Below are 18534 nucleotides of genomic sequence, written 5' to 3'. Positions count from 1 at the left end.
AAATTACATGTTTTAAAGTGCTTTTGCCTCATCTCATCTGGTGGCTGAGAGGTGTCAGGCACAAGAAGGCCCTCCCCTTGAACAGCCCCCAGGGGAGTGATGTTCTCTTTCCAGGCAGTGGCTAAAAGGTCAGCTCCAACTGAAGATTAATTTTAATTTAAGAGTATGATGTGGTACAGCTTGAATGAGCAGAAGGAAACTCAGACCCTTTCTGTTTGCCTGTGTCATTAAGGAGGGAAGATGGATGCAAGTGCATACATACAGGACTACTTTCTGAGTAAGTGGGGGTGAAATACATTTCATTGCTACCACATGTAACTCTAAGTAATGAAATAATTAATGGTTTAAGACCGAGGGTAATATACAACTAATTAGTCATGTTGAAACAAATTTAAGATTAATTGGAAATGCCAAATAATATGTTTGCTAAGACTTGGAAATAGCAAAGAAATAGGTCTGATCGCAACTTTAATGCCAATTTCTAGCTGATGGTTTTCTACCCTGTTGAAAGCAGTCAGGACTCTCTTTGGATTTGTGTCAGAGTTTAATGAAGGGGAAAATATGAGGGGGTTCAGATAAATTGCTTCAGTATTCTACTGGTCTTAAGCAGTTAATTCTTTGCCTGAATTGGGGCCTTGATGATTTAGTTTTCTTTTGATTTTATACTAAGCACAATAGTATATAGAAATCTTGCTGGCAGCATTAATTAGATTCAGGAAAGAGAAGATAAGGAGAAGTAACATGGCAAATATATTGGTTAGGTTTTGTGTTGTTTCTTATGATATGTTAACACAAAGTATTTTGTCTATTTTCTGCCCTCCTCAAAAATGCCTGGAAAATTGTCCTTCTAGACTACAGAGATGTAGAGAAAATTTATGACAGCAAAATAAGAAGATGTGGTAGTTCTTAAAGGCGTAAAGACTTGTATGTTTGTGTAGAGTGTGATACACTGAAGGCTTTTTGTGTTAGTATCTGTCTCTGACTCTGCTTTCATATTGCTGTTCAGTGCCAGTCAGATCATCTCAGAGCACGTTTCCAAAGTGGTGATTGCTGGTGACTGCCCCGGTGTTTCAGGGAAGTCGACAACCAGCAGAGGTCTTAACTACTGAGTTTCTCTTTGTGAAAAGCAGGTATCATGTATTTCTCCCAGCTTTACTCTACAAACTACTGACATCTTCAGCATGTATGTATATCAATATATGTAAGTGTTATTCTTGTGGGGATACTGCTCTCATCCTCTGCAGTTGCACTCTGTCAAATAACCTCTCCTAATATCAATTTTTTAACTCCAAGGTGCAAAGTGTCTCCAAGCAGCCACCATTTAAAAACTATAAAGCTACTTTCCATTTCCCATTTGCAGAGAATTTCTTGCCTCCAAAATTCTGTATTAATTAGACTTGATTCTAGCCCCTATTTTGTTTTATGCTGTAAAAAATAAAACGTAATATATTTAAGCAGGGACCTCCTTCTAATTGGGTAGTGCCTAATATGAAGTTTGGTACATTACTGATATTCAAGCTTGAACTAAAGTTCGAGTAATAAAATAATGACATATTAATTGAAAAAAATAGTTTTTGGTGAATTCAGGTATTGTCTAGCTATTGTATTTCTGCTTCATGTCCTTGGAATAGGACTTCAGATTATATTGAACAGAAGGAAAAGAAATGGCATTGCTTTTGCTAGGTGATAGTGCTGCCTTCTCTTTTTTGGCACTTAGGAAGGATGAATGCACAGTTCACTCATTGCTTGTCCGAGGACTGTGAGTAATGAATAAATTTCAAATTCTGACTGACAGACGGCTTAAACTCATTGTTTTGTGATGTTTTTTTCCTGAGAATCCTTAGAAAAATTGTAAGTTTTCACACCTGTAAATACACACATAGTAAAACTATTAAGCTTTGTTAAAGTTGTTACATTTTGCTGAATGGATGGAGAAAATGATATCTGTGTTGTTTAGAACAAACGATGTAGCCCTTTCAGATTCAATGTTGGGTTATGTAAGAAATCACATAAAGTTCCATTTTTTTCCTAGTTTTCATATTGTGCTTAAAACGGCTTGAAAACAGCTTTGATTAATAGAATATGATACATGGTGATTTCCCATTGTTTGAGCCCTGCAGATGAAAAGGCTTCCTGACTTACCCAGATGTTTGTTCTCCTGAGGAAGGAATGCAAAGCTTTGTTCCAATCTCTGTAAATGGGAATGAAGTGTATTGAGGTGGGCACTTACTTGTAGATAATCTTAAGGAAGATTTCGTTGGACCACAGAAGGACCAATGTGCAGTTTGAAAAGCTTTTCTTAAAAAATCATGCAGGGAAAGCAGTGGCCCATAATACTTTGTCTTGGTTAACTCATAAATTTGTTTAGTGTTCATATATACCATTTTTGCTTAACAGAAGATGAAAAATTGATTGTACAGTCTTACTTGAAGGCTGTAATATTATCTGTTCTGAAAACAGAACTAGTGGAGCATGAAGACCTGTTTTTGAATGATGCTTCTGGCATTTAACCCTTAAAGTTATTCACCATATTTCTCTCGTATCTGTCTTGAAATGAAAAAATACCTTGTTTTCAAGTCACTTATAATTTTTAAAAATTGTGCTAAACTTTGCATTGAGATTTCCAAAATTATGGAACATAGCAATATAAATTTCTGCCTAATAAAATTACTCTGAGACAATTGAATAATTACTAATGACACCAGAGTTCACACTCTTTTTTTAAAAATATTTACCTCTCTAAGTGTGTTTCTTAAAAAATATGCCAATCTATGAAAAACATTTAGCTTGTTGAGCTTTAGTTGATGTTACGCCTAGGTTCAGTACATTCCATCCTTTTTTAGTGCCACAGGACTGAGCTTTTCACCTGCTGGGGCATGATGTTACCATGACAACAGTTGATCTTTGCTGTTCTCTCCTCTGTGCATGACAAAAAGGAAAGCTTTTTGAGAAATATTTGTGAAAGCTGATCTAACTAATTGCATTTTAATTATCAGTGAAATAGAACAAGAAATGGCTTGCTCTATTTCAGTAAAAATAAGAAATTTCTATTATAAGAAATGGCACAAAGAACTTGAGAATTTAATCAAAGTTGACAAGATCTCTCCATGAACTATTCTTGTATAAAAGTATCTGCAACTGGTTTGTTAGACAAATACTACCGTACACGATCTTTAGAAGATCCTATAAGGCATTCTGCCAAGGGATCTCCAAGTTCACATCGCCATTCACCAGTCTTCTGTGTATGTTCTGTTGATCAGCAAATGGAAACCTTAATGCCTCAGTACATGATTGAATAGATGCTTTCTGTTGCAGCCTCATCCCTAATGAGCTCCAGTGGTGATCAGAACAACTTTGTTCATGTTTTTTAGCTGATGTATTTTGTTTGTTCTGCCCCTAGTGAAATCGAAGTAAGTGGAAAATGTGGATGCAAGCTCCTTGCATTATCACAAAGTGTGAGTGGAAATTCACGGACGTGCAAAAACCACTAAAACCACACTACGCATTTTAATTACTTTTAAATATTTGGTGGCATTTGGATTGACCTACATAAATAAGATAGATCTTTAATACATCCGCTGGACTCAAGGCAAAAGAACAATTTACTACCAATTGGAGATGTAAAACAAAAAATACGTAGTATGAGGGTAAAATAAAAAGAAAATATTTGTTAAGGGGGCAGTAGGGAATATCCCCTTCAGACAGTGCCAGCTTGATACCGGCATTCAAATGGGGTTTATGTTTAAGCCATGCTGTGTTTCCTTTGTGCCTTACTACAAGACCAGGGACTTTGTTCACCCCTTTCTCCCTTAGCAGTGGAGAATTTAAGATAGTATTTTTTTCTTTCCCTTGGGTCTATGTTGTCCCTGAAGGAACTAGAACTGTACCGTGGTAAATGAGAATTAGACCCTCTCTCTCTCAGATACATGGATTAATTTACTGTGTTGAGAAGTGAGTGTAAAAGTAATTGAAAGAAAACCCCCTGAATAAATATTGATTTTGCTTCAGTCCACAAATCAAATTGATTAACTTTCCAATACTGACTGAGGGAAAACGCTGCTGTAATATTAAGTTTAATTCACTACTAAAAGCTTCAGAAATATATTTTTACTGTATCTTTGGCTATGTTTATGTTCCCAGCAGCTGGATGTTGGTTGAAAGGTGGAACACAAGTGTGCTCGTTTTTTAAAGGAAATACCAAGTAGTAGTTTGGCTAACTTGAGGTGAGGGGGTATCTTCAGGAGGGTAGCCTGAACAAAAGCTAAAGCATGTTGTATAGGTGCTCTGGGTGGCTAAATTAGGAACAGCTCTGTTTTTATATGGTCACTGATGAAAGCATTATCAGTATTGCATAATTTTAGTTATTGGAACAGCCTTAGTCTGAAAGTATTACGGTGTTAACATACATCAATAACTCATTATGATGAGAATTGACCTCTCCCTTACCCCTTATTTTTCTTTGAGGTTGATAGGCCTAAAATTACAATTGATTCTTCAGTTATCAGCTGTACATTTGTATACTACTTTTCGACAACAAGATTATGTATGATTTTGTCTTTCAGGAATTAAGCAGTTGTCCAATAATAACATTTCATTGTAAATGCTGAGAAGGTTTTAAAAGATGGTACTGAAAACATACAATTCCTGTCTTTGCTTGTTGGGATTGTGTTTGATACTTTCTACACAATTTAACAAGAAAAAGAAGTAATGAAGTGTGGAAAGACATTTGGTCTTTTGCTTCTGAGTATAGAGTCTAGTGGATGCATTCCATGTACCTCATGGAGGAAGCAAAGCGTCATAAAATACAAACATAATAGCCAATACTAAATAATGTTATCATGGGGAATGTCTGCTTTTTTACTGTCTTCATGATTGCTTCCTTCAGCCATGGTAGGTATAAAGTCCAAAAGCAATGTCTTGAAGAGAACTTGCATATTTGGTAATTCGCTATAAACAGCTGCAGCTAGAATGTCTGTTGTGTTGTTTATTCAGAACTATGGATGCTATAATAAAACTGTTGGACTTAGATATATCTAAAGTTATCACTTTACCCATTTTCATTATTAAAAGAGATGAGAAGGTCTTGTCGTGTTCAAATTATGCACCATAGGGGAAGAAAATAAAATGGAGAGGGTGATAAATGATTTTCAGTGATGGCCATAGTCTGAGCAGCAATAAATCAAATATGGTTCCCTGTCATTCTAAAATAGGGGAATCTTCCAGAAGTTCAGGTGAATCTGATATTGATCTGTCCTTTTCCTCTCTGATACTGCAAAACACGGCAGTGAGTACCTTATCATATAAATCAGTGTTCTTATGGGGGTGACGTGTTTGAGGCCATAGAAAAGATTGTGTGGACAAATTCTGAGAAATAGTTGCATGAAAAGCGAACACTCCAAAGGACAAGACAAAATGAATGCAAATGAAATGAGTTGGTAGCCCAAAGCTTGTTATCTTAAGAGTCTTATTGAAGTGAAAAATAATACCATGCATTTTTTGTGCTTCCTCCATGACATCTGGTCCTGGTCGCTGTAGTGCCAAGACACTTGTGATTTCCAAGTCCAATAAACTGCTACAGTTCCTGCATTCCTTATTTAGTAGTGCTTTTAAAGAAGTGCTATTTTTATATAGTGTTTCTTATGCTAAATTCAGCCTACTGATTAGAGGGGTAAAGCTGCATTTGTTTTCCTTTGTTAGAACAAAGTATAATTTGCATGGAAAAGTTCCTATTTTTAAAATGAAGAAAATTGAATTGTGAAGTGATTTTATTTAAAATGCAGCATTTCTGAGTAGATTTTCCTTTATCTTAACAGTGGCATAGAAAAACTTATGTATGCCTGTTAATGTTCTTTGTAAAATTCCTTGGTTTTTAAATGTTAACATCATAAAATGTCAGACTACTTTCCTGTACTACTTGCTAACACATACTTCATCATGACAATTGAGAGGAAGAATCAAATGGAAATAGTAAAACACCTCAAAAAAAAAAGTCTTTGATTATTTTTCATTGCATTTAATAATTTCCCATGTAATTTATTAAAAGTGCAACTTTCTATCTGTCAAAGTTGATAACTGTGGTAGCCAGTACTGGATAGAACTCTACCTTCCATGGGACAGGGAGGGGACATTCAGCATCTTTCAGTGCTTTCTTTCATCCCACCTTTATCTTACTGGGATGCCGCATCCAAAGCTGTCAGATATAATGGAAGTGGTGTCAGAACATTAACTAACAGAACGGCAGCATCCCTTTTGAAAGCTGTTTTTCTCTGCTTGCTTCTGATTCCACTTTCCTCAGCGCTATATTATATAGTGGTTAGAATTACGCAGGACAGCCTGTATTTTTCTTACATCATCCACATGCTAATTACAAGGAGAAAATCAGAAAGGTTTTAATGGCAGTTTGTTGTACAGGCTGTGCCTCTCAGCCTAGCTCTGTTAGCTTGTCCATATTGAGGTTCTTAAATAGTTCTACTGTGTGCTATTCAGGATGAGTCATCTTTGCCTTTAAAATCTAGCTCCTGCAAGAAGAATAAAATAAATTGGTGGTGATGAACCTGACCTTGGAAATGAGTCATTTCCAGGGCAAAAAATACATGAGAAAAGATCAGAAGATTCTTCATTTTTCCTTTTTCTTTAAGTACCTGTGGACCAGAGGTTTCACTTTTCTCTTGGATTAATTCTATTCATGTACCATCAAAGTAGAGAACTATCACAGGGGATTATAATCAGAGTGTTCTAATACAGTCATTCCAGGTTACTGGCAAAAACAAGTCTCAAAGAAAAAGAGCTACAAATAAATGAATAGTGTATAACATTTTTTTAAAACAAAAATAATTGATGGATGAGCAAACTAGCACACAGGGCAACAGATGCCTTTCTCCAGGCAATGTAGAACCTTGTTACCCAGACAGTGGTGTCAGATTGTATTAAATCCACAGAAGTCATCCTCCTACCATGAATTTTTTCAGTCAGTCCTCTTATCCGTAGGAGACTTTCTACTTTTGCTCTGTTACGAACACATATTTTTGCCTTCATTTCTGCACTTAAAAAGATGCAACTTATATATAAGGTAACACAATTTAATTTTAAGGTATTTTATTTTTAGTTTTTCATGGATGTTTCTTTATTAATTGTCTCATCTTTTGTGAAGTATGTACTGGCGTGTGAGACTTTAAATCCATGTAGTGCTCTGAGCACCCCTTAAAAATGGCACACTGCAGGACTGCTTGTGTTTATATACATTTGGGAGAGCGGGTGTTTTTCTGATTCAGTTTACTTCGCAGATTCTGAAAAGATCATCCTTAGTGTTGTTTTCTTAAATCAAAATGCCTGTCTGAACAGAGAATGCCTGAAGCATTCCTAACATCCAACAGGAAATATCCTTGCTGTTTGGAATTTTGTCTGACATGCTAAAGACATTGCAGATTCTTTTTGCAAATTATGCTACTTATGGTGCTGACATGAACACAGAGTGATTGACACCACCACATATGTAATATACGTAAGTATGGTTTATGCTTCTTGTATTTAACTGGGGAATAAAGCTTAAGCAGGAGCAATCTAAGGTTTATGCAACTTCTGCTTACATACATTAGAAAACGTTTGGATTGGTTTGTTCTGTTAAGTTGATGCTAATATGTAACAATACTTTCAGTTTTTTCTGGGGGAAGGTAAAATAGTTCTATGTACAGCTTCTATTGTTTCTTTCCTTATCATTAGTTTTCCGCATTCATTTCTCTGTAAAATTTTTGGATGCATGCTAGACTAGTAATTAAATTGCTTCAAGCCCTTGATTTTTTTAAATGGGTATTGTGTAGCAACATTATTAGAAAGGAGGTGACAGACTGTTCAACTAATAGTTGAAACCCAATGTCAAGACTCTGGAGACTGGCGAGAAGCTTTTTTGGAAATATGAATTACTGCTTCCTTTCCACTTCCACTAGCAGTAGTCTGCTAACATTTAGTCAGCATTTACCTTTGTACTTTGTCTTGGACTAACTGGCTTGATAAGTTCTTAATCTTCACTCTACTTGTCTTTATTAACAGCTGCAGTGGATTGATTTGCATAGGTTAAATAGTAGACCTCATCTGACTCTAGTAAAACGTTGCTTTTTAGGCACTATTAAATTGTCAGAAATGTTACGTACAGTGAATAAATGAAGAACAGAGGAGAGGGCAACAGGGGAAAAAAAGACAAAACTCTCATTAAATTTGTAAAAAGAAGCCAAAAGCTATTTGTATGAAATACTGGAAAGTATGAGGGAAGAGTGATGCTTTCCACAGGTTTGTTTTTTGGACCAGTACTGGTTTATTTTCAAGAACTTTAAAAATCTGAATCGTGTTAAGCTTCAAAATAAATTGTGAAATCCCACAAAATCTCCTCTTAGGTCCAAGCAATAACAGAGTGATGCCTCTTTGCGTGTTCCCTTTAGAATTCGGCAGCATTATTAAATTGAGAGTGAGGAAGGCTGTAGCGGAGAATCCCTAGCATTCACTGGCAAGCTGGAGGCACGAAGCACATATCCAGCCTACTGCCAGTAAGTCTGTCATTTGTGATGGCTGCCCTATGTATTTGCTGACCTCTTCTTTCTGTTGACTTGGAGGTTCTGTTTGGAATTGGCAGTTGGAAGAGCTGAAGTGAGAAGTGTTGCCCTGTTGTTAATGTATTCAGTGCTAGCTGCCAAGTAAAGGAGAGAGAATGGAAAATTACTCTTATTTATTTCAGTATAGCATCTTAAGGAAGCATAGCCTTCTTGTGCGAGAAGAAACATAGCTGGGATTTTCAAAAGGCATCTGTCTCCCTTAAAATGTTTTTCAAGTTTCAAAGCTCTTTCAGGATCCAACCATAAAATCCTAATGAAAACAACTCACAACATAGTAAAATGAGTATCAAATGTGTTGAATTCCTCGCCAGATGAAAAACACCCTTTTGTGTGCCGTTCTGGCCCCAGTCTAATGGGTGTTTTCACCATGGTGGTATGACAGGACTTCTGAGAAGAGCAGCCATGAACTGGCAACTTTTGGAGACTGACTGTGGGCCAGTAAGAATTTGTACTAAACATTTGAGTTTTATGGTTTGTACCTGGAAGAAAATAGTAAAAATGTCATTTTCCTCTACATGACTTCAATTCTTTTTTTTTAACGTATGAATTGCCTATTTGGTGGAATTTAGCTCCAGAGTAGCTGGGATTAACTTTGATCTTTTTTGTTGGAAGTTTATATTTAACTGATCTGGAAAATATTGAAGTTTATATTGTTAAGGGACCAAATCACTGAAGTCAATGCATTAGACAGAAAATCACAAACTGCAATGATGCGTAACTATCATTTGCAAAAATCCAGGTGGTATTTCACAGCCTCAAGAGAAGAGGAGGTGGTGAGGAAATGTGTAACGAGTACTCTAAGTGTGTTTCTCTAAGTAAGTTAGCATTTGGAAACGTTCAACACTAGAGAAACTGGTCATGAGGAGTTTTGAGAGAGAAGCTTGTTGGAGTATTATTCATGTACACTAGACAGAAAGGAGCTTGTGTTCCCCTCGGGGCAGCAGGGTGTGCCGCTTCAGTTGACCACCTCCCAGGTTACTGTCAGGGACGTGACTGATCTACTGTGCAGGAGCTAAACGACTGCAGCTGGATCTACCAGAATTATTCCGTCAGAGCCCTTGTTGTAAGGCTTCATTGTTTTTGAGAGATGACTCAAGTCAGCGAATGATTGAAACTAATATTGTGGGAATTTCTGAGTTGACGGTAATTATGACTTGGATCATTTCCAGGAGACATAGCCCAGTGAAGGAACTTGGCTAAAATTTACAAGACTTTGGTTCAGTTTCTGGCTTTTACCATGTTATTGCTCTGAGACCTGTGATGAGTTATTTATTATTTGTTCCTTAATGCATTTTCTGAGAGCAAGCAATCTAAATATTGTAAGTGAACATGCATTTATGTCACTTCCAAACATAGTGATAATATATACAAATGCATTATATCCTTATTGCGAGTACTGCAAATGGAAACTTTGCACCTGAGTTTTAGTTGCTGGGTTTCTATCTGTGTATTTTTCAGGCTAGAAGTGTGCCAGTAATGCCTGCTACAGTTGCAGGTGATTCTTGATCTTCGTGGATTTAGTTGGGTTGGGATCATAGGTGGTGCTTTATCCTGGCAAACGTGAAAAAATACTGAGAGCCATTAGGATGAACAGAGATATTAGTGAAAAGAAATAGGCTTATAACTATGGACCAGTGAAACCGGGACGGTTACTGCCCTACTTTCATTTATCCTTGCAAATAACATGATAAAAATGTGTTTTCTTCAGGTAGGACTAACAGTCAGCCCAGTTGCTGTGCTATCTCTTGTAAACTGTTTTCCTTTCTGGAGAATTTAAGTAGGGTGTGAAAGATGCTGGCCTAGATTGCCATCAATTACTCCTCTCCACTCCCCTCCATTTCTGCTTGAATTCCTTTTAATAACATTAATAAAACCTGGTAACTCCTTGTGGCTTGTTCCCCACTAAAGTCAGCTGAGCAGTATTGATTTGTAACACACAGATTGATACATTAAAGTCCATGTCAAATCTGGCTTGACAAAAGCCTGCAGTTGTAAGGGTTTCAGTGCTGGTAGTGTGGCTTCTTTTCACCTTGTAAAGTGCAGAGTAGACAGATGATGCTTTACAAGTGACTTTCAGCAATTAACAGGATGCAGGGATTTATTTGCATATCCAAGGAACTGTTCTGTGCAGTTTGTTGATATTATAAAAATATTTACTGATTTAATTCACACCTTCGAAAATGCAATGTGAGCGAAGAAATTCTTCTCGTTTTGGTCCTCAGAACTGTCTAGCATCTCACAGAGCCTGACTGCCACTTTTAATTGCACCCTGAACAACAGATTTAACAGGCTTGAGAAATTATAATTGCTGAGCTGCTTATGTGCAAGGTGATAGGTGTATCTGCAGTCAGGAGACTGAATATTCTGCAGTTTGTCGTCTTAGTTTAGTTCAGTGCAGTAACACTTAATGCTTAGTCAAAAGAGCGGCTTCCCACAGATGATGCGATGTTCTGATCTTGTACAATGATGGGGCTGTAACGTGTCATTACTTAAGCTGAACTAATTTTCACTATCCTTTTTTATGTTCAAATTTAACTATCATACTGGCATTCCAGGTGTGGGCAGGAATGCAGTATCTTCTCTGGAATTAATTGATATGTTAAAATCACTGTTACTCCAAATGGACTTTTCTATGTGAAATGTTTTATAAAACTGACATTTGATTCTCATTTTCTATGGAAAAAATAATTCACATACTCATACTCTCTGTTTAGCTGACCCTATACATTTTGAACTCAGCGGTTAGTTTTGAGCAGATTTGCATGTCACACCTTCTTAGATATCAGTCAAGTAGCCAAGGCAGAAATCTGTAAGCCTCATTAGTTCTGATGCTCAGGTAATGAGGCTTAGGAAACAATTTAGATAAACAGTTCAGTAACTTTTGTTCATTGAAAACGCTAGTTTTCTATTCAAAACATGGATCTTGTGTGCAGAGAGTTTTGAAATCGATTTAAAGATATGCTGAAAATAGCAAGTTTTTTTGGTTCAAGTAGTATGAAAAACATTTAAATATCAGAATCTTTAAAATCCTTTTTTAGGGCTTACATCAGTAAATAAAAAAATTTCAATTTAATTTTTTTCATACTGAGAATTTTAAAGAGAAATTTTGATAATGCATTACTTGAACAGTTTTTCTTAAGACCTCAACAGAATTAGTAGAGAAATCTGCTAATAGTGTGCATTTTAATGGTGCAAAATCATAAATTATTTGAAATCACTCAAAAGTGGGCCCAGTTTTGCCCACCTTAGTATAGTTTTTGGCACATAAAACCAATGTTTTCAGAAGATAATGTGTAATGCACACTGTAGGATGGAAAGGTTACAGATTGCCAGCATGACTGATTGGAACTTTCATAAGGAATTGCATTTAAGGTTTAATCTCAGAGAACTACCTTTGTGACGTTGTGCAAAAAAGCAACTGTCAGAAGGCAGGATGCTGATGTTTTTTCCTCAGCTACATGTGATTTGATTTGTGTGACCTGACAAAGCATTTCTACCTCTCTAGTTTGACCTTTGACTGTATATTTGAGTTTTATTTATTTTTCCTTTTTCTCCTCTTTATAGTGCTGTCTAAGTAAATAAAAATAGAATCCTGAGGCTGTAGTTAATACACTGATCTTTACTCGTAGGTTACTTACCTTTTGACTTCCATCTGCATTTCTGATTTGCCTCCGCTGTTGTACATAGATGCTCTACCCAGATTCTAAAAATGTTTGTATTAGAATGTGTATGTATACATATATGATAAGTAGATGCACAATGTAAGTGAAGTGAAATATGTGAATATAAGAATTTCTACATGACTATACATTCCAGTTGTTGTTTTTTTGCCCTCAAAATGCCTTCTGAAGACCTAAGTTTGATAGCATTACTTTTTTTCTGGGGGCCAAGTCTCTTTATGTTCCCAGCTGTAAGTGAGGCATCCAGGTTAGAGCTCTTTGTTGCATCCACGGGGAGATTTTTTTTTTTTTTTTTATTATTATTTTTATAGGCGCCAGGCCTGTCAAGTCAGGTCATCTTTTTTTGCCTACACATCTTTAATCAGATCATCTACTGAAAACATGTGGGTTTATGATAGAGCCAACTGTAATTGCAAGCTAATCTGCTGCTTCTGCACCTTCACTGCCTTTGGCTCCGTGCCTGATATTACTCTTAATAGTTTGTTAATACCAAATAACGCAAAAACATTGCTTCCTTAAGTACTTAATAGGATGTACTGTAATGGAGATAAATGGTCTATAACACTCTTCACTTGTGTTTCAGGAAAATGAACTAAAGGATGCTGTGCAAGAAAAGAATCGCCTGAGCCTTCAGTATGCAAGTGTGTCCCACAAAGCACTGCAATATGACCAGGTAACATCATAAGCACAGAGCTCATGTATTCATTTGTTAAAGAAATCGGACTGCAGAGTGGATAAAAGTGCACATGGAATAGTCTCAGCTATTCTGGTCCTGATATAAAAACTGTTTTAATAATAAGTATTTTTCTTGAATGCTTTTTTGTGCCTGTTGTGGTGGAAGAAACATCATGAACCAGCCACTTTACAAGGTTACATTTAGCTAAAAATAAAACTCCAATCTGGGATTTCTACAGGGCTTAAGTGAGTTGCTCGGCAACCTCATTCATATCAGAAGAGCTGTAACTCACATAGGCTCTGATGAAAGCCCAGCCTCAAAGCGTGCAAAACAGCGGTAGCTGCATGCTTTGGTATCTCTGACGTGCGTGTGTCACAGAGTAGCCCACTGCTGAATTACCAAACCAAAGGAGGTTTGGTGAAGTCCCTGAGACAGTGCAAATAACTAAAATTTAGAGATGGCTATGCATTTTGTGTGTAGCACCTGGTATCAAAGCAGACCTTAAATTTCCTGTTGCTGAGGAATTTAAATTGTTTTTATATAAAAAGGCAGAGTAATAATACTTCATGATAGGAGGAAGCCATGTGTATCATAGCATCACTTAATTTTATTCATCCATCTGTCTAGAATTTCTCCCTTGCCTAATGTGTTTCTGTTCTCTTTATTGTTGTTTACACATTGCCTTTACTCTTTATTTCATGAGGCACATAAAGTCTTACTTTAGGCAGTTTTATATTCTAGCTGACACAGGAATAGCATGCAGCATTAATGCAGTGAAGGCTTAGTACATTGGTGGCAGTAAAAGTGTTAGCGCTCTTACTGTCACGAAGTGAAGAACTATGCAGTTAATAATGCTTTATTATAGGTAATGTTTGTCTTGTACGATAGTGAGGAGCTTGAGGTACATTGAAAAACGTGGTAAAAGCAATTTAAAATATAAAGGTAAAATGTCAACCTTTGACACATTAGCCACTAAGTTAGTAATAGAATTACCTCTTACTATTGTAGTGTCAGAATTTGTCATACTATGGCTGTTTGTTTCTTCAAATATATTAAATCCAGTGAAAGGCAAAATGCCACACTGCTGGATGCCTGTGCTACTAATTTAATATCACAGCCTCAGTAGGATCAAAAACTTGCTTTAAGGGTACCCTCCCACTTTTAAAAATTTTAACAGTATGCAATCTTTGCAGCATACCTTGTATGTTAACAAACCTTGTCTTTTCCTTCTTGCATAAGAGGTTTCTGAGGGAATTACTTGGGTTTTTCTGTTTGTTTTTTGTTTTGGGGTTTTTTATTATTGGTTGTGGTTTTTTTACCATACACAATGAGGTTGAGGATAGATTGTGCAGTTTAGATTACATTTTATTATTCAGGAAGTGTGAAACTACAACTTTGGATGTGGAGGTTGGAGCAGAATTCTAACAGAGTTAGGGCTCAGCCCTGAAGGAGAAAACCTGCCTAAAATAATTTATTCTTTTTCACCCTTGAGAGCTGGCCTGAAAAACAGGCCAACTTTATCCAAGCAAATGGGGCCGGAGGAGTGTTTATGCATTCTGTTATGTAGCACAGATAAAACTACTGCTCATTTCTTCACAATGTAGTTGCTGAAATTTGACTCCGGAAAGGGGTAGGTATGAGGCTGGCTACCTTGAAATCCACGAAATAAAACTAAAATTGTACATAACTTACATGCTTTAGTTTTAGTACTCTGCATAAGAGGAACAAAGTTGCATTGCTGGAGTGGCATACTTCTGAAAAGATTTTGTGTCGTTAGGTGTGCTACGACACTGGGCACTAACTTGTTTTCGTGCTCATCTGAGTATATATGGGCTAGTGTTTTTATGTAAAAAGAGAACAGGCATTATACATTCAGAATTTATTTCCACAATACCTGAAATGATATCATTTTCATGGTAGTTTCTGAATAATGTTTTCTGAACAATGTAAGTCATTGGCAGGTCACTGAAGTCTAGAATTCAGGCAAATGGTGGGTTATAAGGCTGATGGAGCTTTTCCCAATGAAATGAAGCGCCGGTTCGTTTTGGTGTGCTGGCTTTCAATAACTAGTGTGTGTTCAAGTGTTCAGGAAGTGGAAGACGCTTTAGCAGCATTCTGGCCTTCATAACTGACTCAAGAGGGCGCATTTAGTAAGTGTGAATGTATGGGATGAAAAATAAATTGATTGATGCATTGAATAGAGAAACATCACAGATCAAAATGTTCCCTGTTTCTGTCATTAAATTAGAACTGTTTATGATGGCACTCTATTTAGGTCAACTGTTTTTGCCACTGGGAACATTGATGTTTTAATGTGCTCTGTGTGTAATTCAAGTTCACATATATCCCATATGTTCTTAAATAGCCTGCTTGGAGAGAGCATTGAATTCACATTTAAGAACAAATGTTGTCTAAACAGACAAACAAAAAAAGCAAATTATAGACTCATCAAGTCTTATGCTGCTTTATGGGTTATATAAATGTGTATATCACAGCATTCTGGGTGATACACACTCTTCAGAGGAGAAAGTCCTGGCAAGAATGCCCTGTAGAAATGCTAAAAGTTATCAGTGTTGCTGGAAGTAATAAGCGTAATTATCGGAAGGTGACTGGTACATTTGGTTGAATTCTTTCCAACCTTCAAAGTGAAAATACGCACAGAACTTTGTTTGAAAGCTGGTCTGCCAAAAGAGAGAAATCATCAGAACCATTTGTGTATTCCTAAACTTTAACTAGTTTAGGTATGTGTTTTGATATCCCAAATGGAAGATCCTGAAGTGTGTAAAATATCAACAGTTCTACCTGTCTCTAATTCATCATCTTGTTCCAAAATTACATTAGCAGCCTGGTAGTACCATTTGTTCTGACTGCCCCTTCACTGCCAGCAGGGAAAACACAGCAGAAAGGTACCATGCTCACTACCTCCCAAAAATTACTGAGACTGTGATGACTCGTAAGTTCTAGAAAATTCTTTCCAAAGGTAGTCAGTTGGTATCAATTGTTTTAGAGACAGGGAAAACTAAAGTCAGAGGAAAATAACCTTTTCTTGCAACTTGTTCAAAATATTGTACTTCATTCATCCCCAGTAAATTAACTGAGAATCACAGACAATAACACAATTGCATCGTTGATGGTGATACCTCATTGCTTCCTTTTCCACTCCATTATTCTTCAACAATATACGTTGACTGATCTGAGCAATGAAATACAATACAAAGGATGCAGGAAGTTAATAGATTCTGAAAATCCATTGTTTAATAGTTTCCTTGGTTATAAAGAAACGAGGGAAGAGGAAAAGAAAAATCTGTGCACAGAAAAAAAATCCTGAAGTTGACAATAATTGCATCAGTTCTTGTGGAAAACATGATTTGTTCCATTTTCCTCTTTCTTTTTTCTAGTCCACTGCACTCTAAAGAGCCCTCTTACAAAGATGAATACGAGGGCTGGCTGCAACCATTTAGATTGTTTGGTCCATGGCAAAATTTGCAAGTTAACAAACTGGAGCCAGAAGGCAAATAGAAAGGCTGAATCGGTTTCCAAAACATCGCTTTAGAAAATGTCCAGGAGATATCCATGTCAAAGATTGCTTAATGCCATTCGTTCTTTAAAAAGCCCAAGAAATTACAGTAATTAAATTGGGGGGGGGGGGGGGAAGTACTTGTCACTTCCTTAACTGAAGTTAGAAGGAAACACAAGCTGCAGCAAGATTAAAGCCTATGCCTCATCCCAGTGCTTTGTACTGCTTTGCCTTTCCGTAGTCAGTAATCCTGCCAGCGTGGTTTATGTCTTTGTGCTGTGTTGCAGTTAACAAAGGAAAACACGCTTCTTGGAACACTGTTCACTAAAAATATTATGGCTCTTTCTTTTGCTTTCTTACTTTTTATCAACATTGCAGGGAAGTGGAAATAGTATGTGAACATTATGTGTTTTTTTACCTAGGTGTTTATTGCTGGTGGGTTTTCATTCTTAATGTAAAAATTGCAGATTCTGGTATGATACAGGCTGGAACAATCCGGTTGTTATACATCAATACAGGACATGAAGCCATAAAACTATGAGGGATAAGAAATCAAATTTTGATCTGAATTTAAGAAGGAACATTACCATGGCACTAGTTAATATACATTTTCTTATTTTCTATGTGTGTTTATGAAGTAGTCACTATCGCTGATGATTCACAAAATCCTGTATAAAAAGACTTAGTCATACTGAAATGGTTAAGCTAGCACCAAGTAAATTAGATCAGAAAACAAATCCTACTTGATGAGTATCTGATCCTTTAAAAACCTTCTGTATGCAAATATTTTAAGGGAGAGCAAGGGTTTTGCTGCCAAAGAATACCTATTTTTGAATTGTAGAGACACTGATTTCAAATGTTAGCACAGGCTGATCATGTGTATTTGAGTTTATTCTGAAGTCAATTTAGATTAAAGAATAGTCCAGAAAAATATACATGTGAGTTATATTTCTATATATACATGCTGGATCTCTGTCTCTTTATGTAGTAGACCCATCTTTGATGCCTCTGAGATCCAGAGAAATTAGGAGTTGTTTGATTGTCATTTATTTTGTGTCACATAGTATGTTTATGAACTTTGCATAACTTATGCATAACTACAGTTTGCTTGCCAGATTGTAGTCCTTGTCAAAAGAAAATGTGTTTCTTGCATATGTCTATATGAGACACAATTTCCTCGCTAAACATTCCCTTCCATTTTTTACACTTCTTTCCTATTTTCTTTGATTTTTTTTTCCTTTTTCCATTTTAACATGCAGAAATATTTGTGTCAGATATAGTTTTCCCTTCATTAATTAGCTGTTTGGACAATAATCACATTTTAATTTTTCTAGGTAAAATCAGACTATGACCATCTTAGAGAAACCCTTCTCAGAGTGACCAAAGAACGAGATTTGGCTGTAAAGGGAAAACACCAGCTCCAAGCCAAGCTGGAGAACTTAGAGCAGGTCCTAAAGGTACGTATAATACCATAAAGCCCAACAATCCAGTACTTCTATTGCTTTTTTAATATTCCTGATGTTCATTCAGTGAGTCACAGAAGCATAAGTGCATTGCAGACTAGGGAACTGAATGCCCTTATTGGTTATAATAAAATGTATGGAATACAGTAGACCAAGTACCTACCAGGGATCTCAAACTATCAGAGGAGAGACATCTTTAGAGATCTTTATCTACTAATTTATAAGTAATTGGATGTCGGTTTTCAATATGCAGTTATTGGAGGTAAGTCAAGATGAGAAGAAAATGATAAGTAATTATGCTGTTGAAGGAAATATGACCAACTGCCAGATGTTTTACTTTAAAGAGGGCTATGTCTGCCAGTCTAACTTGATGCACAATGTTATTGTGGCCTTGTGAAACAAGTTGTTGGTACCAGCTCGTATTGCCTGTGCAGACTGCACACCGTTGTCAGGACAGGGTTGCAAAACCTGCTATTGTTTTATCAGAGAGGTCTTATTTAGAAATAATTGTAGTGCCTGGTACATAACCACCTTTCTTTTAATATGCTTCTAGAGAAGCTTACTACGTTGCTGTCTAGCAGTGCTTGTTTTCTAG

The 18534-nt window shown here is 36.5% G+C and overlaps 1 protein-coding gene across 7 annotated transcripts in view; it reads left to right on the top strand.

The window, feature by feature from the left end:
- RIMBP2 (RIMS binding protein 2) overlaps positions 1-18534 on the top strand; it is a 160390-nt gene that overhangs the window by 79004 nt on the left and 62852 nt on the right. For 6 of the 7 annotated variants that reach the window (XM_063350926.1, XM_063350927.1, XM_063350923.1 and 3 more), the window contains 2 exons: positions 12867-12956; positions 17811-17933. In XM_063350926.1, the coding sequence (XP_063206996.1) occupies positions 12867-12956; positions 17811-17933 (213 nt within the window). Of the gene's footprint in view, positions 1-150; positions 278-12866; positions 12957-17810; positions 17934-18534 lie in introns of those variants that run through there. The other variant, XM_063350928.1, reaches the window with a different exon arrangement.

The sequence above is a fragment of the Chroicocephalus ridibundus genome, chromosome 13 (assembly GCF_963924245.1).
Source record: "Chroicocephalus ridibundus chromosome 13, bChrRid1.1, whole genome shotgun sequence".
Lineage (NCBI taxonomy): Eukaryota > Metazoa > Chordata > Aves > Charadriiformes > Laridae > Chroicocephalus > Chroicocephalus ridibundus.
This window is presented reverse-complemented; position numbering and strand designations above follow the sequence as displayed.